The 19,492-nt window shown below is 42.7% G+C and overlaps 1 protein-coding gene across 2 annotated transcripts; it reads left to right on the top strand.

Annotated features, from left to right (window-relative positions):
- Positions 1 to 1,205: 1,205 nt before the first annotated feature.
- Positions 1,206 to 19,453, top strand: si:dkey-6n21.12 (schwannomin-interacting protein 1). 2 transcript variants are annotated; one of them, XM_070435134.1, is made up of 8 exons: positions 1,206 to 1,636; positions 3,664 to 3,750; positions 11,497 to 11,833; positions 13,958 to 14,136; positions 16,651 to 16,744; positions 16,921 to 17,073; positions 17,334 to 17,451; positions 18,180 to 19,453. In XM_070435134.1, the coding sequence occupies exons 3-8, from the start codon at positions 11,564 to 11,566 to the stop codon at positions 18,278 to 18,280; spliced, it is 915 nt and encodes a 304-aa protein (XP_070291235.1). In that variant the 5' UTR covers positions 1,206 to 1,636; positions 3,664 to 3,750; positions 11,497 to 11,563; the 3' UTR covers positions 18,281 to 19,453. The 2 variants fall into 2 exon arrangements, with proteins under 2 accessions (XP_070291235.1, XP_023826528.1); XM_023970760.2 differs by lacking the exon at positions 3,664 to 3,750.
- Positions 19,454 to 19,492: the final 39 nt, after the last annotated feature.

The raw sequence follows: 19,492 nt of genomic DNA, 5'->3' as shown, positions 1-19,492 counted from the left end.
AGTATGTCAAACCATGAATTTCTAAGCCGATACATTTCATGAAGTGTGGACTGAAATGAATAGTGTGTTAGACCATGAATTAACTGACATTTTATGAAATTGGTGACGGTAGTAAGTTAATGTGGTTCAACCTGCACTGTTTATATTAAGTAGTTGAAATACTGAGGGTTGTTGATAGGGTTAATCTTTACTATTTTCAGACCAATATTTCATCTACAGCCCAAATTGTCTTTGGTGATTCAAATACAGTATATTGCATTGTGGCCAATGGAATGGGTGGAGTAGACAGTGCTGCAGGGTATTTAGATCACAATCCCCCATGAAATAACACCATACATAGATTCTACAGACCCAATTGAGTAATCTCAACCTCACTTTTACCTGGCACATAGAATAGTTTTTTCTCCACAAGCCAATGTGTCTTTTATAGGCCTACAGTGTATTGCATTGGGAACAATGGAATAGGTGGAGTGGAGTGTTGCTGGGTATTTAGACCGCAGTCCACCAAGAAATAACCCCATATAGATTCTACAGACCTCACTGAGTATTCCCAGCCCCACTTTTACATCTGCACATAGAATCATTTTTTCTCTACAACCCAATATTGTGAACATACCAGTCTGAACATAGATTTTTTGATAGTGGTCTTAAAATGTTTTTAGAAGCACATTTGTAATTGTTTCCATAAATTATGTATTGTATTTGCTTATAAGCACAATACAAATGGACATTGATTCAAATGTAATATCTTTTGAATGAGTTATCCACATTGCTAGCTTAGATTACTCGTTGGTATTACTGCATTGTCGGAACTAGAAGCACAAGCATTTCGCTACACTCGCATTAACATCTGCTAACTATGTGTATGTGACAAATAAAATTTGATTTGCAAGGTTTAGAAATGCGGTCTTTTATTTTTAAGGATTACTGATTACCATATAAAGTGACGTTATTATTTGTGCTGCTGGCAGAATACTAGTCCCAAATACTACTAACACGACAAGGGGGAACATAGCCTAAATAAAGTTTACTAACATCGTGAATTGTATTCTCTTAGTAATCATCTCCCTATCAATCAGAATTAAAATTGACAGAATCAAATCCTACTTTCTTCTACCATTTGAATTTCAGTAGTCTGTTAGAAAACGGTGAAATATGACACCTGGCCATTTTCGTTACTTATTCAGCCCGTCTCTCTCCACCCCTCCTCTCTCTGTGTCCGTACTGAAAAGCCGTGAAATTCCTGAAGGTTTACGCTTTTGTTTCGATTGTTTTGGCGCAAGAATTCGTGGATTTCTTGGAGATGCTCGGCTACTAACCAGCTATAACATTAGGCTGCTAAAGTACATTTGCCATTGGTTGTAACTTAAATCAAAGCCGCGTAAACAAGCTTCCCATAATCTTGCAGTTCAACACCCTTCTCCCGTTACAGTGAGCGAGAAGTTGAGATAAAGGAACGGGGAATGAAAAAAAGTGTGGAAACTCAGGAAGAAGGAGGGGAAGAAGGAAGGAGAATAAAGGGAAACTAGGAAGAGTTTTCGCTCAAGGAAGAGAGAGAAAGTTATGTGGACACAAGAATCATCTCCCCCGGTTTGACAGCGCAAGAAGCTGTGATTTCTACTCCCCTGGGAAATTGGTAAGCGATTCCAAATAGCTATTGGGTTAAACGATCGACCACTGACTAACTAAACAATATGCATATTGGCTACATCTATCGACACGTGTCATGTGTTTATTTTACTTCGCTTCTTCTCTAGGCTACGTCTTGGGCCTATTATCATTATATAGGCTACTGTTACTATAGCGTACATCAATCAGTCTTGAAAACACTTTCCCCTAACAGCGTTTACGTAACTGTCTTTATTTTCTATTTCTTTTATATTCAATTATATTCTGCAGTCTGTCTTGATCTATACACATTTCAGAGTGCAGTTTGGATAGCCACATAGATAGACCCACTGGTAACTGAGGCTGTAAGTTACTTACACTGGTACATTATAAAGTTGAAACGCTCTATATTCTGTTTCCAGGCATTCCATGTGTTACCTTACCGTTTAACAAAAACATAAACTTTCTGAAACTCTCCTCTCTGTTGAACTCTAACTTCAAGTCGTCCCAAAATATAATCATTTGAATAATGTTGATAGCTTCTTTAAAGTAAAATGTTCTTCCTGCATATAATTTTGAAGTCGTAGGCCTACCAGTGCTTAATTTTAGCCGGATCCTGCCGGAACAGGATCACCTCCGTTTTGGACTGTTTTATTCCGGAACGTATTTGGCCGGATCCGGTACCTCTTGTGTCATGAAAAATAAGTGTAACTTTTTGCGATGTAAAAAATATAATAAAAGCGGTCAAAGTTCATTCGATTTGCCTCTTCGTTAATCATAGCGCAAAGGGTTCTGGAGGAGCTGAGGCACCCCTGATGAGTGGTGTAAAGTACTTAGGAAAAAATACTTTTAAGTACTATTTAAGTCGTTTTTGTTGTATCTGTACTTTACTTTACAATGTATATGTTTGACAACTTTGACTTTTACTTCACTGCATTCCTAAAGAAAATTATGTACACATTTTTGCAATTACATTTACTTTTGATACTTAAGTATATTTAAAACCAAATACTTTTAGACTTTCACTCAAGTAGTATTTTACTGGGTGACTTTCACTTTTACTTGAGTCATTTTCTATTAAGGTATCTTTACTTTTACTCAAGTATGACAATTGTGGACTTTTTCCACCACTGCCCCTGATAAATTGAAATACATTTGCCAAAGTTTTAGAATAACTGCTGTCTGTTCAATGAAAATAATGAAATAATTCAGAATAGCCTACTACACCATGAAAATGCCCGTCATTTAGCCACAGAGGTCAAAAGCATCTTTTAAAAAATAGCCTAGCTGTGGATTGTGTGTAGCCCAATAACAAGACATAGCCTAGAGTCAGGAACACGCAGCAAATCTGTCAGTGAACAGCATGCAGACAAAACAGGACTTTCGCAATATTTCAAATACATTTGCGGGAAAACACAGGTTGGAAACCAAATGGCTCCTGCTGAAAAGAGAAGTCTCTAATCTGTCTGCTCTAGCCTAACAAAATATTTGATAAACTTCCAAATATTGTTTTACAAAGTAAAACGAGTGAGATATACAGTGTATTCGGAAAGTATTCAGACCCCTTGACTTTACATACTTATTCTAACATTTATTAAATCGTTTTTTCCCTCATCAATCTAACACACAATACCACATAATATTGGGGTGGCAGGTAGCCTAGTGGTTAGAGTGTTGGGCCAGTAACCGGAAGGTTGCTAGATCGAATCCCTGAGCTGACAAGGTAAGACTCTGTCGTTCTGCCCCTGAACAAGGCAGTTTGCCCAGGCCAAGTCTAGGCTGTCATTTTAAATAAGAATTTGTTATTAACTGACTTGCCTAGTTCAATTTAAAAAAATAAAATAATGACAAAGCAAAAACAGGTTTTTAGAATTTTTTGCAAATGAATTAAAAATATAAAACTGAAATATCACATTTACATATGTATTCAAACCCTTTACTCAGTACTTTGTTGAAGCACCTTTGGCAGCAATTACAGCCTAGAGGCTTCTTGGGTATGACGCTACAAGCTTAGCACACCTGTATTTGGGGAGTTTCTCCCATTCTTCTCTGCAGGTCCTCTCAAGCTCTGTCAGGTCTGGTTGGGGAACGTTGCTGCACAGCTATTCTCAGGTCTCTACCAGTGGCGACCCGTCATTCAGGGTAGGTGGGGCTCTACATTTTTTTGTGGGGCTTGCCTATTTTGCATGTTATTTTGACATTAGTACGTCTCACATATCAGTTTGCAAACAATGTAAAAAAATAAATATATATATACACTGCTCAAAAAAATAAAGGGAACACTTAAACAACACAATGTAACTCCAAGTCAATCACACTTCTGTGAAATCAAACTGTCCAATTAGGAGCAACACTGATTGACAATAATTTCACATGCTGTTGTGCAAATGGAATAGACAAAAGGTGGAAATTATAGGCAATTAGCAAGACACCCCCAAAAAAGGAGTGATTCTGCAGGGTGTGACCACAGACCACTTCTCAGTTCCTATGCTTCCTGGCTAATGTTTTGGTCACTTTTGAATGCTGGCGGTGCTCTCACTCTAGTTGGTGCATGAGACGGAGTCTACAACCCACCACAAGTGGCTCAGGCTAGTGCAGTTCATCCAGGATGGCACATCAATGCGAGCTGTGGGCAAAAGGTTTGCTGTGTCTGTCACGTAGTGTCCAGAGCATGCAGGCGCTACCAGGAGACAGGCCAGTACATCAGGAGACGTTGGAGGAGGCCGTAGGAGGGCAACAACCCAGCAGCAGGACCCTACCTCCGCCTTTGTGCCAGGAGGTGCACTGCCAGAGCCCTGCAAAATGGCTCCAGCAGGGCCCAAATGTGCATCGTGTCTGCTCAAACGGTCCAGAAACAGACTCCATGAGGGTGAGTATGGGGCCGCACGTCCACAGGTGGGGGTTGTGCTTACAGCCCAGCACCATGCAGGACGTTGGCATTTCCAGAGAACACCAAGATTGGCAAATTCGCACTGGCGCCCTGTGCTCTTCAACAGATGAAAGCAGGTTCACACTGAGCACATGAGCACATGTGACAGACGTGACAGAGTCTGGAGACGCCGTGGAGAACGTTCTGCTGCCTGCAACATCTCCAGCATGACCGGTTTGGCGGTGGGTCAGTCATGGTGTGGGGTGGCATTTCTTTGTGGGGCCGCACAGCCTCCATGTGCTCGCCCAGTAGCCTGCTGGAGGTCATTTTGCAGGGCTCTGCAGTGCACCTCCTTGCACAAAGGCGGAGGTAGCGGTCCTGCTGCTGGGTGTTGCCCTCCTACGGCCTCCTCCACGTCTCCTGATGTACTGGCCTGTCTCCTGGTAGCGCCTCCATGCTCTGGACACTACGCTGACAGACACAGCAAACCTTTTTGCCACAGCTCGCATTGATGTGCCATCCTGGATGAACTGCACTACCTGAGCCACTGTGTGGGTTGTAGACTCCGTCTCATGCTACCACTAGAGTGAGAGCACCGCCAGCATTCAAAAGTGACAAAAACATATAGCCAGGAAGCATAGGAACTGAGAAGTGGTCTGGGTCACACCTGCAGAATCACTCCTTTTTTGGGGGTGTCTTGCTAATTGCCTATAATTTCCACCTTTTGTCTATTCCATTTGCACAACAGCATGTGAAAATTATTGTCAATCAGTGTTGCTTCCTAAGTGGACAGTTTGATTTCATAGAAGTGTGATTGACTTGGAGTTACATTGTGTTGTTTAAGTGTTCCCTTTATTTTTTTGAGCAGTGTATATATCATTGAGTTAATAAAGCCGCATACAAACATGGCCTCTTTTTTGTTTTCTTGAGTAAGCAGCTCCAAAATGCAGGTGTTTCAGCCTAGCTCAGTGCTTTCTGTGGTGGTGGGGCAAGCCAGCAGAAAATAGGAGCATTGCGCCGTGATTGGCTCAGTGTTCTGTCACTCATGGGGACACTACTTCACAGGCCAAGTCTAAGTCCTTAGTAAGGGTAGACATCGAACATTTAAGCCCTTTGGGTCCTGCCATAGAGTTACATTAGAAGAGCCCTTCCAAGAAGGCTCAAGGTCATTGGCCACAGATAAAATGACGTCAAATCACGTTATATGTACGGTAGCTTTGATTGGACTGATCATGTCAACATCATACTTTCAAAATCTTAGCTAGCAGTTATCAACATGAATCAAGTCGACAATCTACTGACAAATCCTTTTTAAACCTTGTCATATGAAGAGAAATAATGAAGAGAAATTATAGATAAAATGTGTCGGTGCTCATCAGCCATTGGACATAAACATTACACAACAAGTTGGAAATTGCAAATTTAACAATGAGTGGTTTGGAAAGAATCAGTGGCTAACTGCAAGCGTTACAAAGCAACCACTAGCCTGCTATTCAGTGAAGTGGTTGTGTGTTTTTGTCCTGAGTACCCACCATAAATCCAGAGAATTCCAGACTTTGATGACAAAATTTGCCCACAAAGGACTGCCGTGCCAACTTCCTGTTTAAGTGAGCACAGCACAAGGTGAGTCCAAAAGTGTCTTGTATGCAGCTGCATAAATGATGTAATATGCAAGGGAGATATGTATACTGTAGCAAAGAAAGTAATACTAAGTGTATGTTGTGTAGTAAGCTGTTAGTAGCCCATGTGCCTCACCCTAATAATTTGGTCTATTTTCACCAACGCGGTATTGTAAACACATCGTTTGTAGCCGGTGTTTGCTTGTTTGCAGACTTTTTTGTACAGACTTGACAGTGCTACTGATAGTAGTGGTGACGCTTGGCTTGCACATACAAATTCAGCACACACAACATTCTATAATAGAATTTTGTTATTTGACGTGTCAAATTAAAAGCTTATTTAATACGTCAAATAGTGTTATTTGACAGCGTTCAATGTGCCTCACCCTAATAATTGTGTCTATTTTCACCTCTTAATTTCGCCTACTGTTCTAACATGGTGGTGCACATGTAGCCTATAACCTGTTTTAGAGAAATGTAATCATCAAATATTGTAAGAGCTTTCATTGTCTGCTTATATGCCCCCTTTATTTATCCTACGGTTCTGACTTGGTTTACAGGGAGTACACTGTAAGAACGGCCCATGTTCTGAATTCTGTCGCTGTACATTTCAAAGGTGCTGAACAAATAGTTATATTGACTACGTCCGTCGTCGCTCGCTCATTAATGTCTTAATCGAAATTACGGATTGCCTCTTATCCGCTTGTCATCCCCTTATGCCATAGTTTGTACATTTCAATTGTCAGTAGAAACCACATTTGTTTAAGCAAGTCAGCCATATCAGCTATGTTTTTTTAAATGCAGTAAATGAGGCTGAATTAACTGTCTCGCTGCCAGACAAGGCTCCGCTGATAGCCAGGTGTAGCAGTGGTAAGGTGATGGGACTGCTGTTGGGACTTTGTTGTTGAGACAGCTTTATGTAGGCCCTAACAGTTTGTGGGAACCGTTTGTCACCGTTATAGTGTAATTAATGTACTGTTTAGTGTTGTGTTGTGTAGTGGCTTTGCTGGCATGCATCCCATTTTTTGTTTTGTCCGACCAAAATGTACATGCTAAAATCGCCATTGGTCTCTACAGAGATGTTCAATCAGGTTCAAGTCCAGGCTCTGGCTGGGACACTCAGGACATTCAGAGACTTGTCTCGACATTCAGAAACTTGTCTCGTTGTCTAGCTGTGTTCTTAGGATCGTTGTCCTGGTGGAAGGTGAACCTTCGCCCAGTCTGAGGTTCTGAGCACTCTGGGGCAGGTTTTCATCAAGGATCTCTATGTACTTTGTTTCGTTCATCTTTCCCCCTCAATCCTGACTAGTCTTCCAGTCCCTGCCACTGAAAAACATCCCCACAGCATGATGATGCCACCACCATGCTTCACCATAGGGATGGTGCCATATTTCCTCCAGATGGTCGTCCTTCTGGAAGTTTCTCCCATCTCCACAGTGACCATCGGGTTCTTGGTCACCTCCCTGACCAAGGTCCTACTCCCCCAATTGCTCAGTTTAGCCGGGTAGCCAGCTCTAGGAAGAGTCTTGGTGGTTCCAAACTTCTTCCATTTAATAATGATGGAGGCAACTGTGTTCTTGGGGACCTTCAATGCTGCAGAAATGTTTTGGTACCCTTCCCTAGATCTGTGCCTCGACACAATCCTGTCTCGGAGCTCTACAGACAATTTCTTCGATATCATGGCTTGGTTTTTTCTCTGACATTCACTGTCAACTGTGGGACCTGATATAGACAGGTGTGTGCCTTTCCAAATCATGTCAAATCAATTGGTCTCCAATCAAGTTGTAGAAACATTTTAATGATGATCAATGGAAACAGGATGTACCTGACCTCAATTTCCAATCTCATAGCTAAGGCTCTGAATACTTATGTAAATTTATTTTTATTTTTATTTTTATTTATCCGTTATTTTACCAGGTAAGTTGACTGAGAACACGTTCTCATTTGCAGCAACGACCTGGGGAATAGTTACAGGGGAGAGGAGGGGGATGAATGAGCCAATTGTAAACTGGGGATTATTAGGTGACCGTGATGGTTGAGGGCCAGATTGGGAATTTAGCCAGGACACCGGGGTTAACACCCCTACTCTTACGATAAGTGCCATGGGATCTTTAATGACCTCCGAGAGTCAGGACACCCGTTTAACGTCCCATCCGAAAGACGGCACCCTACACAGAGCAGTGTCCCCAATCACTGCCCTGGGGCATTGGGCTCTTTGTTTAGACCAGAGGAAAGAGTGCCTCCTACTGGCCCTCCAACACCACTTCCAGCAGCACCTGGTCTCCCATCCAGGGACTGACCAGGACCAACCCTGCTTAGCTTCAGAAGTAAGCCAGCAGTGGTATGCAGGGTGGTATGCTGCTGGCAAATAAGGCATTTCAGTTTTTTATTTTTAATACATTTGCTAAAATCTCTAAACCTGTATTCAATTGGTCATTATGGGGTATTGTGTGTAGATTGATGAGGGAAAAAAATGTTTTATTCAATTTTAGAAAAAGACTGTAGCGTAACAAAATGTGGAAAAAGTCAAGGGGTCTGAATACTTTCCGAATGCACTGTAGGCTTTTGGCACGAACGCATCGGCCATCACCGGTGAGTGAGCTGCGCATCATTGGGTGAGTAAGTGAAACTGAATCGCATTTTTAGGACTATAATTTCATCCTCATATTGTAGTCTACAATATGTGTCTCCACACACGTAGGCCTATGCTATTGATCAAATCAAATCAAATTTTATGCGCCGAATACAACAGGTGTAGACCTTACAGTGAAATGCATACTTACGAGCCCCTAACCTACAGTGCAGTTTAAAACAATATGGATAAGAATAAGAGATAAAAGTAACAAGTAATTAAAGAAGTCAGTAAAAAATAACAATATATACAGGGGGTGCCGGTACATAGTCTATGTGTGGGGGCACCAGTTAGTTGAGGTAGTATGTACATGTAGGTAGAGTTAATTAAAGTGACTATGCATAGATGACAACAGAGAGTGGCAGTGGTGTGGAGATGGGAGGGGGGGGGGGCAATGTAAATAATCTGGGTACCCATTTGACAAGATGTTCAGGAGTCTTATGGCTTGGGGGTAAAAGCTGTTTAGAAGCCTCTTGGACATAGACGTGGCGCTCCGGCACCGCTTGCCATGTGGTAGTAGAGAGAAGAGTCTATGACTAGGGTGGCTGGAGTCTTTGACAATTTTCAGGGCCTTCCTCTGACACCGCCTGGTATAGAGGTCCTGGATGGCATGAAGCTTGGCTCCAGTGATGTACTGGGCCGTTCGCACTACCCTCTGTAATGCCTTGCGGTCGGAGGCCGAGCAGTTGCCATACCAGGCAGTGATGCAACCAGTCAGAATGCTCTCGATAGTGCAGCTGTAGAACCTTTTGAGGATCTGAGGACCCATGACAAATCTTTTCAGTCTTCTGAGTGGGAATAGTTTTTGTCGTGCCCGCTTCATGACTGTCATGGTGTGCTTGGACCATMTTAGTTTGTTGGTGATGTGGACACCAAGGAACTTGAAGCTCTCAACTTGCTCCACTGCAGCCCCGTCGATGAGAATGGTGGCGTGCTCGGTCCTTCTTTTCCTATAGTCCACAATCATCACCTTTGTCTTGATCACGTTGAGGGAGAAGTTGTTGTCCTGGCACCACACGGCCAGGTTTTTTACCTCCTCCCTATAGGTTGTCTCGTTGTTGTCGGTGATCATCGGCAAATTTAATGATGGTGTTGGAGTCGTGCCTGGCCGTGCAGTCATGAGTGAACAGGGAGTACAGGAGGGGGCTGAGCACAGTGTTGTTACCTACCCTTACCATCTGGGGGCAGCCCGTCAGGAAGTCCAGAATCCAGTTGCAGAAGGAGGTGTTTAGTCCCAGGGTCCTTAGCTTATTGATGAGCTTTGAGGGCACTATGGCGTTGAACGCTGAGTTGTAGTCAATGAATAGCATTCTCACATAGGTGTTCCTTTTGTCCAGATGGGAAAGGGCCGTTTGGAGTGCAATAGAGACTGCATCATCTGTGGATCTGTTGGGGCGGTATGCAAATTGGAGTGGGTCTAGGGTTTCTGGGATAATAGTGTTGATGTGAGCCATGACCAGCCTTTCAAAGCACTTCATGGCTACAGATGTGAGTGCTACGGGTCGGTAGTCATTTAGACAGGTTACCTTAGTGTTCTTGGGCACAGGCACTATGGTGGTCTGCTTAAAACATCTTGGTATTACAGACTCGGACAGGGAGAGGTTGAAAATGTCAGTGAAGACACTTGCCAGTTGGTCAGCGCATGCTCGCAGTACACGTCCTGGTAATCCATCTGGCCCTGCGGCCTTGTGAATGTTGACCTGTCTAAAGGTCTTACTCACATTGGCCGCGGAGAGCATGATCACACAGTCTTCCGGTACAGCTGGTGCTCTCATGCATGTTTCAGTGTTATTTGCCTAGAAGCGAGCATATAAGTAATTTAGCTCGTCCGGTAGGCTTGTGTCACTGGGCAGCTCTCAGCTGTGCTTCCCTTTGTAGTCTGTAATGGTTTGCAGGACCTGCCACATCCGACGAGCGTCAGAGCCGGTGTAGTACGACTCGATATTAGTCCTGTATTGACGCTTTGCCTGTTTGATGGTTCGTCGGGGGGCATAGCGGGATTTCGTATAAGCTTCCGGGTTAGAGTCCCGCTCCTTGAAAGCTGCAGCTCTAGCGTTTAGCTCAGTGCGGATGCTGCCTGTAATCCATGGTTTCTGGTTGGGGTATGTACGTACGGTCACTGTGGGGGGGACGTCATCGATGCACTTATTTATGAAGCCAATGACAGATACTCCTCAATGCCATTGGATGAATCCTAGGAACATATTCCAGTCTGTGCTAGCAAAACAGTACTGTAGCTTAGCATCTGCTTCATCTGACCATTCATCTGATGGATTTAAGGTCGTTTTTATTGATCTCAGATTCTCAGTTTGTCAGTGTCAAAGTAGCCTGTCATTTCGATCATTTGTATGGTTTTTAAAAAATTCTGCAAAAGTCTCCAGTCATGTAAAATTATTTAGAATTGCATGAAATGCGTTTATAAAAGGCCACATTTTTCCCGAACCTGAGGCTACTACAATGTTCCCCATGTGTGCAACTTCTGTAAGTACCTCTACTCTACTGCTTTGTGTCACTACGCAAATGTGATGATATGCATGAAATGATTTATTATAAAGGTGATTTTTTTCTCTCTTTTCAGTACCTCAGAGCTCCCCAGGTCACCCCCCTCTCGCACTCGCTTTTGGTTCCAGCACCTCCTGATTTACAAATTAAGCACTGCCTACCACCAAGTAGTGTAATATAGTTGTTATAACAGCGTAGTAACCAGTAGGTTACTATAGTTCTTTATAACGTGTTTATTAAGTAGTATTATATCATCTTTATCTTAGACAACCCTCCAACCCAGAGCGGAGTGAAGTCTACCCACGCTGGCAGTCTCTCCTACTGACACAAGAGATGGAGGGAGAGAAGGAGAGAGAGAGGGAGCGGGGAGAGGAGAAAGAGAGCGACGAGACGGAGGAAGAGGAGAAACAGAGCGACGAGGCTGAAGAGGAAGATGACGAAGAGGATGATGATGAAGATGCGGAAGGAGCGGCGTTGGTGTGGCAGGAGGGGTCATACGGAGAGGATGACCTGGGCCTACCCATAATGCATTGGGAGGCGCTGAGCCTGCGCATCGCAGAGCTGGAGAAACAGGAAGAGGAAAAGAGAGAGAAGAAAACAAAGGTCAGAGGTCACAGTTGAGTGCTGGGGACAGGTGTTTTTGGACAGGTAGTGGAGAGGAGAGGGGGAAGGGGAGAGGAGTGAGAAGAAAGAACCGAGGTAACGGGTCATAGTTGAATGCTGTCTGTTACTTATGGATGTGGACAGGTGACTCAGTTGTCTATTTATGGGAGAGAGGTGTGCATCTGTCAGGGACACAGTGTTGTACAAAAAAACATGAAATGTGTCCATGAATGCAATGTCAGTCAGCTGCTCTATTCAGTGACTAGTTTTGTGTTGAAAGAGACTACACAGCACTGCTAAACAATATACAATATTAACTTTTTTTTAATCCATTATCATTTTAATCTTTATTTATCCAGGAAGTCCCATTGAGGTCAGAATACCTCTTTTACAAGGGAGACCTGGCCAATAGGGCAGCTCGTAAAAAAAATTATTAAACTTACACACAGGAGAGGCTCTCCATAACTTGCTCTGTATAACTTGTGCTACCTACAGTCATGTGAAAAAGTAAGTACACCCCCTGGTAAGTTTGACTTTTTAGTAAGTATTTGGACAGATGGATATGTAATCTTCACTTCAACACTATTGACAGATAAAGGTAACCTAATTTAACAAATTAAACTGAAAGTTTATACTTTGCAATCATTTATTCATCGAAAGTCAACAGAAATGCAATTCCATAGTGTGGGAAAAAATAAGTACGCCCCAAGCTTCAGTAGCTGGTGTTACTCCCTTTGGCTGAAATAACTTAATGTAGCCGTTTCTTGTAACTGTCTATCAGTCTCTCATATCGACTGGAAGGAATTTTTTCCAACTCTTCTTTACAGTCCTGCTTCAACTGTGTTATATTCAAGGGATTTCTTACATGCACGACCCGCTTCAAGTCCCCCCACAGCATTTCGACAGGATTGAAATCTTGGCTTTGACTCGGCGATTCCATAACCCCCCATTTCTTCTTTTTGAGACATTCTGTTGTAGCTTAGTTTGTGTGTTTTGGATCATTGTCCTGTTTCAAGATCCATGTTCGATTCAGCTTCAGCTTTTTGACAGATGGCCTCACATTCTCCTCAAGAATTCTCTGGTACAATATGTAATTCATGGTTGACTAAATGATGGCAAGTTGGCCAGGCCCTCAGGCAGCAAAGCAGCCCCAAACCATAATGCCATCGCCTCCATGCTTTACGGTTGGTATGAGGTTCTTCTGTTCAAAGGGAGTGTTTCGTTTTTGCCAAAGATGGCGTCTGGCATTGCGGCCAAACAACTCCACCTTTGACTCATCTGTCCAGAGCACATTGTTCCAGTAGTTTTGGTCTTTACCCAGGTGTTGTCTGGAAAATGTCAGTCTTGTCTTGATATTCTTTTTTGAAAGCAGAGGCTTCTTCCTTCCTGACCTCCCATGTAGGCCAAGATTGTGCAGTCTCTTTCTGACAGTTGACTCATGCACTTCAATATTGATTGTGGCAAGAGAGGCCTGTAGATCCCTTGGTGTTACCTTGGGGTTCTTAGAGATTTCTATGAGCATCTTTCGGTCAGCTCTTGGTATGAATTTGGTGGGACGACCTGTTCTAGGTAGATTGCCAGTGGTCTGGAATTTTCTCCATTTGTAGATGATCCGTCGGACAGTGGAACAATGTACTTCGAATTGCTTGGAAATGGATTTGTAACCCCTCCCAGACTCACAGGCATCAATAATCTTTCTTCTGGGGGCCTCGGATAGGTATTTGGATCTTTGCATGATGTGTTACAACACCCATATGGTTAAGACCAAACCAGACCAAGTTTATAATCTTTATGGAAGTCTGGACCCTCCCAAGGTACTCTCTAATGATTTCCTAATAATTTGCACCTGTTTTGATGCACCTGATCCTAATTTTAGCCATTTTAGGTGAAGGTAAAGGGAGGGGTGTACACATTTTTTCTGCATAACGAAATTGCATTTTGGTTTATTTTAATTGCATAACATTTTCAAAGTACATTTTTTGGTGTGCGATTTGTTAAATTGGGTTCCCTTTATCAATGAATGTGGTTGGGAAATAGCTCAAATATCCATGTGTCCAAATATTTAAAAAAGACTACTTTCCAAAGGGTGTACTTCTCACGACTGTATATCTGATTCATCTCCAGTCTTCCAGTGTCCTGGAACGAGGTAAGAAATTGTCAGCAAGCCGGCCGGAGGAGAGAGAGAGAGGGAAGACGCTGTCCATGAACCGGCCAGGAGACAGGGAGCAAGGGAAGAGTAAGGAGAGCTGGGAGGATGGAGGCGAGGAGGACTGCAATAGCCGCGTGACAGCCCTAACTTCTCGGTACGAAGCGCGGTGTCGTCTACGTAACATTGTGTTGTGATGGTGTTGTTTCATTATGTACTAATAGTATAGTACCCAGGCTGATACAATCAGGAACAAATCCCACTTCTGACACCAGTGAAATAGTGAAATGAAACCAAGGGAGAAGCATAAGGTCCGAGGCAAGAAGCGAACTCACAACCTTGTGGTCAATAATCCAAGAAAGAATCCAAGAAAGCTAGCTCCAAGAAAGCTATCTCCCTGGAGGAGCGGTATCAAATAAAATTTGATTGGTCACATACACATGTTAGCACATGTTATAGCTAGTGTAGCGAAATGCTTTTGCTTCTAGTTCCGACAGTGCAGCAATATCTAACAAGTAATCTAACAATTCCACAACAGCTACCTAATACACACGAATCTAAGTAAGGGAATGGAATAAGAATATATAAATATAAATATAAATATATGGATGAGCAATGACAGAGCGGCATAGGCAAGATGCAATAGATGGTATAAAAACAGTATATACATACACTACCGGTCAAAAGTTTTAGAACAGCTACTCATTCCAGGGTTTTTCTTTATTTTTACTGTTTTCTACATTGTAGAATAATAGTGAAGACATCAAAACTATGAAATAACACATATGGAATCATGTAGTAACCAAAAAACGGTTAAATAAATCAAAATATATTTTATATTTCAGATTCTTCAAATAGCTACCCTTTGCATTGATGACAGCTTTGCACACTTTTGGCATTCTCTCAACCAGCTTCATGAATGCATTTCAATTAACAGGTGTGCCTTCTTAAAAGTTAATTTGTTGAATTTCTTTCTTTCTTAATGTGTTTGAGCCAATCAGTTGTGTTGTGACAAGGTAAGGGGGGTATACAGAAGATAGCCCTATTTGGTAAAAGACCAAGTCCATATTATGGCAAGAACAGCTCAAATAAGCAAAGAGAAATGAGAAATGACAGTCCATCATTACTTTAAGACATGAAGGTCTGTCAATACGGAAAATTTCAAGAACTTTTCAAGAACATCCAGCGCTATGATGAAACTGGCTCTCATGAGGACCGCCACAGGAATGGAAGACCCAGAGTTGCCTCTGCTGCAGAGGATAAGTTCGTTGGAGTTACCAGCCTCAGAAATTGCAGCCCAAATAAATGCTTCACAGAGTTCAAGTAACAGACACATCTCAACATCAATGTTCACAGGAGACTGCGTGAATCAGGCCATCATGGTCAAATTGCTGGAAAGAAACCACTACTAAAGGACACCAATAATAAGAAGAAACTTGCTTGGGCCAAGAAACACGAGCAATGGACCGGTGGAAATTTGTCCTTTGTTCTGGTCCAAGTTTGAGATTTTTGGTTCCAACCGCCGTGTCTTTGTGAGATGCAGTGTGGGTGAACGGATGATCTCCACATGTGTATTTCCCACAGTAAAGCATGGAGAAGGGTGTGTTATGGTATGGGGGGTGCCTTGCTGGTGACACTGTCTGTGATTTATATCGAATTCAAGGGACACTTAACCAGCATGGCTACCACAGATTCTACAGTGATAAACCATCCCATCTGGTTTGGGCTTAGTGGGACTATCATTTGTTTTTCAACAGGATGACCCAACACATCTCCAGGATATGTAAGGGCTATTTTACCAAGAAGGAGAGTAATGGAGTGCTGCATCAGATGACCTGGTTTCCACAATCCCCCGACCTCAACTCAATTGAGATGGTTTGGGATGAGTTGGACCGAAAAAGTGAAGGAAAAGCAGCCAACAAGTGCTCAGCATATGTGGTAACTCCTTCAAGACTGTTGGAAAAGCATTCCAGGTGAAGCTGGTTGAGAGAATGCCAAGAGTGTGCAAAGTTGTCATCGAGGCAAAGGGTGGCTATTTGAAAAATCTCAAATATGAAATATATTTTGATTTGTTTAACACTTTTTTGGTTACTACATGATTCCATGGCTGTTGGCTGATGGCTGTTTAACAGTCTGATGGCCTTGAGATAGAAGCTGTTTTTCAGTCTCTCGGTCCCAGCTTTGATGCACCTGTACAGACCTCGCCTTCTGGATGGTAGCGGGTTGAACAGGCAGTGGCTTGGGTGGTTGTTGTCCTTGATGATCTTTTTGACCTTCCTGTGACATCGGGTGCTGTAGGTGTCCTGGAGGGCAGTTAGTTTGAACCCGGTAATGCATTGTGCAGACCGCACCACCCTCTGGAGAGTCCTGCGGTCATGGGCGGTGCAGTTGCCGTACCAATCGGTGATACAGCCTGACAGGATGCTCTCAATTGTGCATCTGTAAAAGATTGTGAGGGTTTTAGGTGACAAGACAAATTTCTTCAGCCTATGTTGTGCCTTCTTCACCACACTGTCTGTGTGGGTGGACCATTTCAGTTTGTCCATGATGTGTACGCCGTGATGTGTATGCCGAGGAACTTAAAAACTTTCCACCTTCTCTTGTAATCATGTTCATCAATGCCAGGGTCATTTCACTACTTACTAACTAAAAAATGTTTTTTCCTCATCAGTCTTTCGAATCAGATGAACCTCCAGCTGTGCTTCATCAATGACAGTGGAAGCGAAGAAGAGGATGAGGATACTTGCAAAAAAGTTAGCGTGAAGGTAAGCATACACACTCAAAATGTAAGGCTGGTCATAGATAGAGTGCTACAGCTCTTATGAATCAAAATGGAAACAAAGAGGGACTGGATATATCATAGAATTGTGAAAGACACTTGTTTTCTTGTATTCCAGATCTCAATCGTAATGCCATTTTGTTTTGTTTCTGTCCTTTCAAGAATTCCAAAATGGTTGGTAAGAGCGGTCCCAGTGTGCAGGTGTGCCAGCAGCCAAAGTTCCCTGCCCCCCCTGCAGCCAAGAGCAAATCATCAGGCTTCAAGGCTGCACTGAGCGCGCTCAGAAACAAGCTGAGGACCGAGCAGAAACAGGAGGTGAGAGCGGGAGGGAGGGACCTGAATCCCAAATCAACACCTAACCCCTACCCCCTTTGCACTCCTGTAGTTCTGAATGTATAGGATAGGCACTTGCTTTTTCTTGCCGTCTGATACAATCCCATCATATCTACAGGAGTGGCTAGGAAGGAGCGACTAGCGGTTAATAGTACTGCCCTCGGGGTGCACAGTGTTTTGTTATTAGGTATTATCCTCAGTTATCTTATATTCTGTTCTTCACTCTGTCCCCTGTGTCTCAGAGCCCAGCTTGTTGTAATCAGCTGTTGAAGAATAGAAGACTGGACCGTAGTGACCTGCAAGCCTTCAGTCTCAAAGAGCTCAACGCCCACCAAAACTCTCTCAACAAGGCTATACAAGGTGAGTGGTCACTTAGATACTACACAGGATATATTGCATATTTACACCGAGTGTACAAAACATTGCTCTTTCCATGACATAGATTGACCAGGTGAATCCAGGTGAAAGCTATGATCCCTTATTGATGTCACCTGTTAAATCAACCTCAGTCAGTGTAGATGAAGGGGAGAAGATAGGTTAAAGAAGGATTTTTAAGCGTTGAGACAAGTGAGACATAGATTGTGTATATGGGCCATTCAGAGGGTGAATGGGCAAGACAAAATACTTAAGTGCCTTTGAACGGGGTATGCTAATAGGTGCCAGGCACACCGGTTTGAGTGTCAAGAACTGCAACACTGCTGGGTTTTTCACAATAAACAGTTTCCCGAGTGTATGAAGAATGGTCCACGACCCAAAGGACATCCAGCCAACTTCACACAACTGTGGGAAGCATTGGAGTCAACATGCCCCGACAAATTGAGGCTGTTCTGAGGGCAAAAGCGGGTGCAACTCAATATTAGGAAGGTGTTCCTAATGTTTTGTACACTCAGTGTATATTTTAGATATAGGCTACTTTATATTTGACCTTTTTCATTTATAAGTTATACCAACCTTATTGTTTTACCTTTATTTCACCTTTGTCAAATGATCTGTTCAACTGCATTTGATCTTACATTTTTGATCTGACATTTTGTTTGTGTTTGTGTGCGCGTGTGCATGTGGGTGTGTCTCTGTGCCTCGCCCATCAGACCTTAGCACAGAGCTGGTGGTTCATCTACAGACTCGGGACCAGCTGAGGACAGAACAGGATGCTATGCTGCTGGAGGTACAGGATATGACATCACTCTGACGTCACCTTAGAATCACATATAGAAACCTGACCAAGATGGCTGCCATTATCAGCACAATCTAGAGCGATGCAGGTCTATGACAAGCCACTCTTGCGTATTATATACTCTATGGACGACACTTTCAGAAGGCCCATCACCATAGAATAATTCGAATCATTCTAAGTTCTACGGTCATCGTCTAATAAAATGGAATCCCGGTGTCAGAGATCAGGTCACAATCAGTCAATGACGGACACCGGTGCTTGAAATTAATGGACGAATCAAATCAATGTGAAGAGACTGCATCACTCCTAAATACTTTTTGGATTGAATTGCACAGCATTTTGTTTTTATTTCCTAGTGAGCAAAACTGGTTGAAATGACATCATCACACCCAGTTTCACATCCATTATGACATCATATCAACCGGTTTTGCTCTGTGTTTTTTTGTGTTTTTATAAAGGGAAACGTGTGTCTGGACTTTTAATGTTGTTGTGTTGTAGTGTTTTAGGGGGAAAATAACGGTAATATTATAAGGGATTAATAAGCTGCTATTGCTGCCTATGGATCAGTCTAGTTCAAATGTCCATTGTCATCCACATGTTGAAATGCAATGATTGTTTGGTGGCACATTATTTGAACTATACGTCATACGGTATCATAACAAATGTCCGAAGATTTCTTGTCATTGAGCGTTACGACGTAGAGTTTGAATAAAGTGTTACCGATTGTTTTTATTCTTGTCGCTGGAACACGTTTCGTTGTTTGTTTTGATTTTATGTTGCCGGGACACAGCTATGTCTTCTATTCTCGTCTATGTTTTAATGTATGTATGATGATCGTTGAATGAGTCAGTCTGAGAAAGGGGCATTACTAACCAAACAGACACACACAGTAATGCGAGCACAGCTCAACTCAATGACTTGGGTCTATTGAAATAGCAGGAAGTGTAAAGGGAAATTGAGTACTATATTAACCTGCGTACTGTTGTAACATGACAACAATGTACCTACCAGCCGACCGACAAGATGCCTGACCAAGCCTCACTCGTTTGGTACTGTTGTCATGAAACAGCAACACAAGGAGCATTGGGATTTTGTGCGGGTTACATGAGTTTGACGTCACTGTTGACGTTGTTTTATTCTACAATAATTTTGCATGAAATAAACAGGTTGTCAAGGATACATATTGTATGTAGGTGTGCTAGTGCTGCTTTGTATGTATGTATGTAT

This window comes from Salvelinus sp. IW2-2015, linkage group LG3 (genome assembly GCF_002910315.2).
Source record: "Salvelinus sp. IW2-2015 linkage group LG3, ASM291031v2, whole genome shotgun sequence".
NCBI lineage: Eukaryota > Metazoa > Chordata > Actinopteri > Salmoniformes > Salmonidae > Salvelinus > Salvelinus sp. IW2-2015.
The sequence above is the reverse complement of the archived record's forward strand: the minus strand, read 5'-3'. Positions and strand labels throughout refer to the sequence as shown.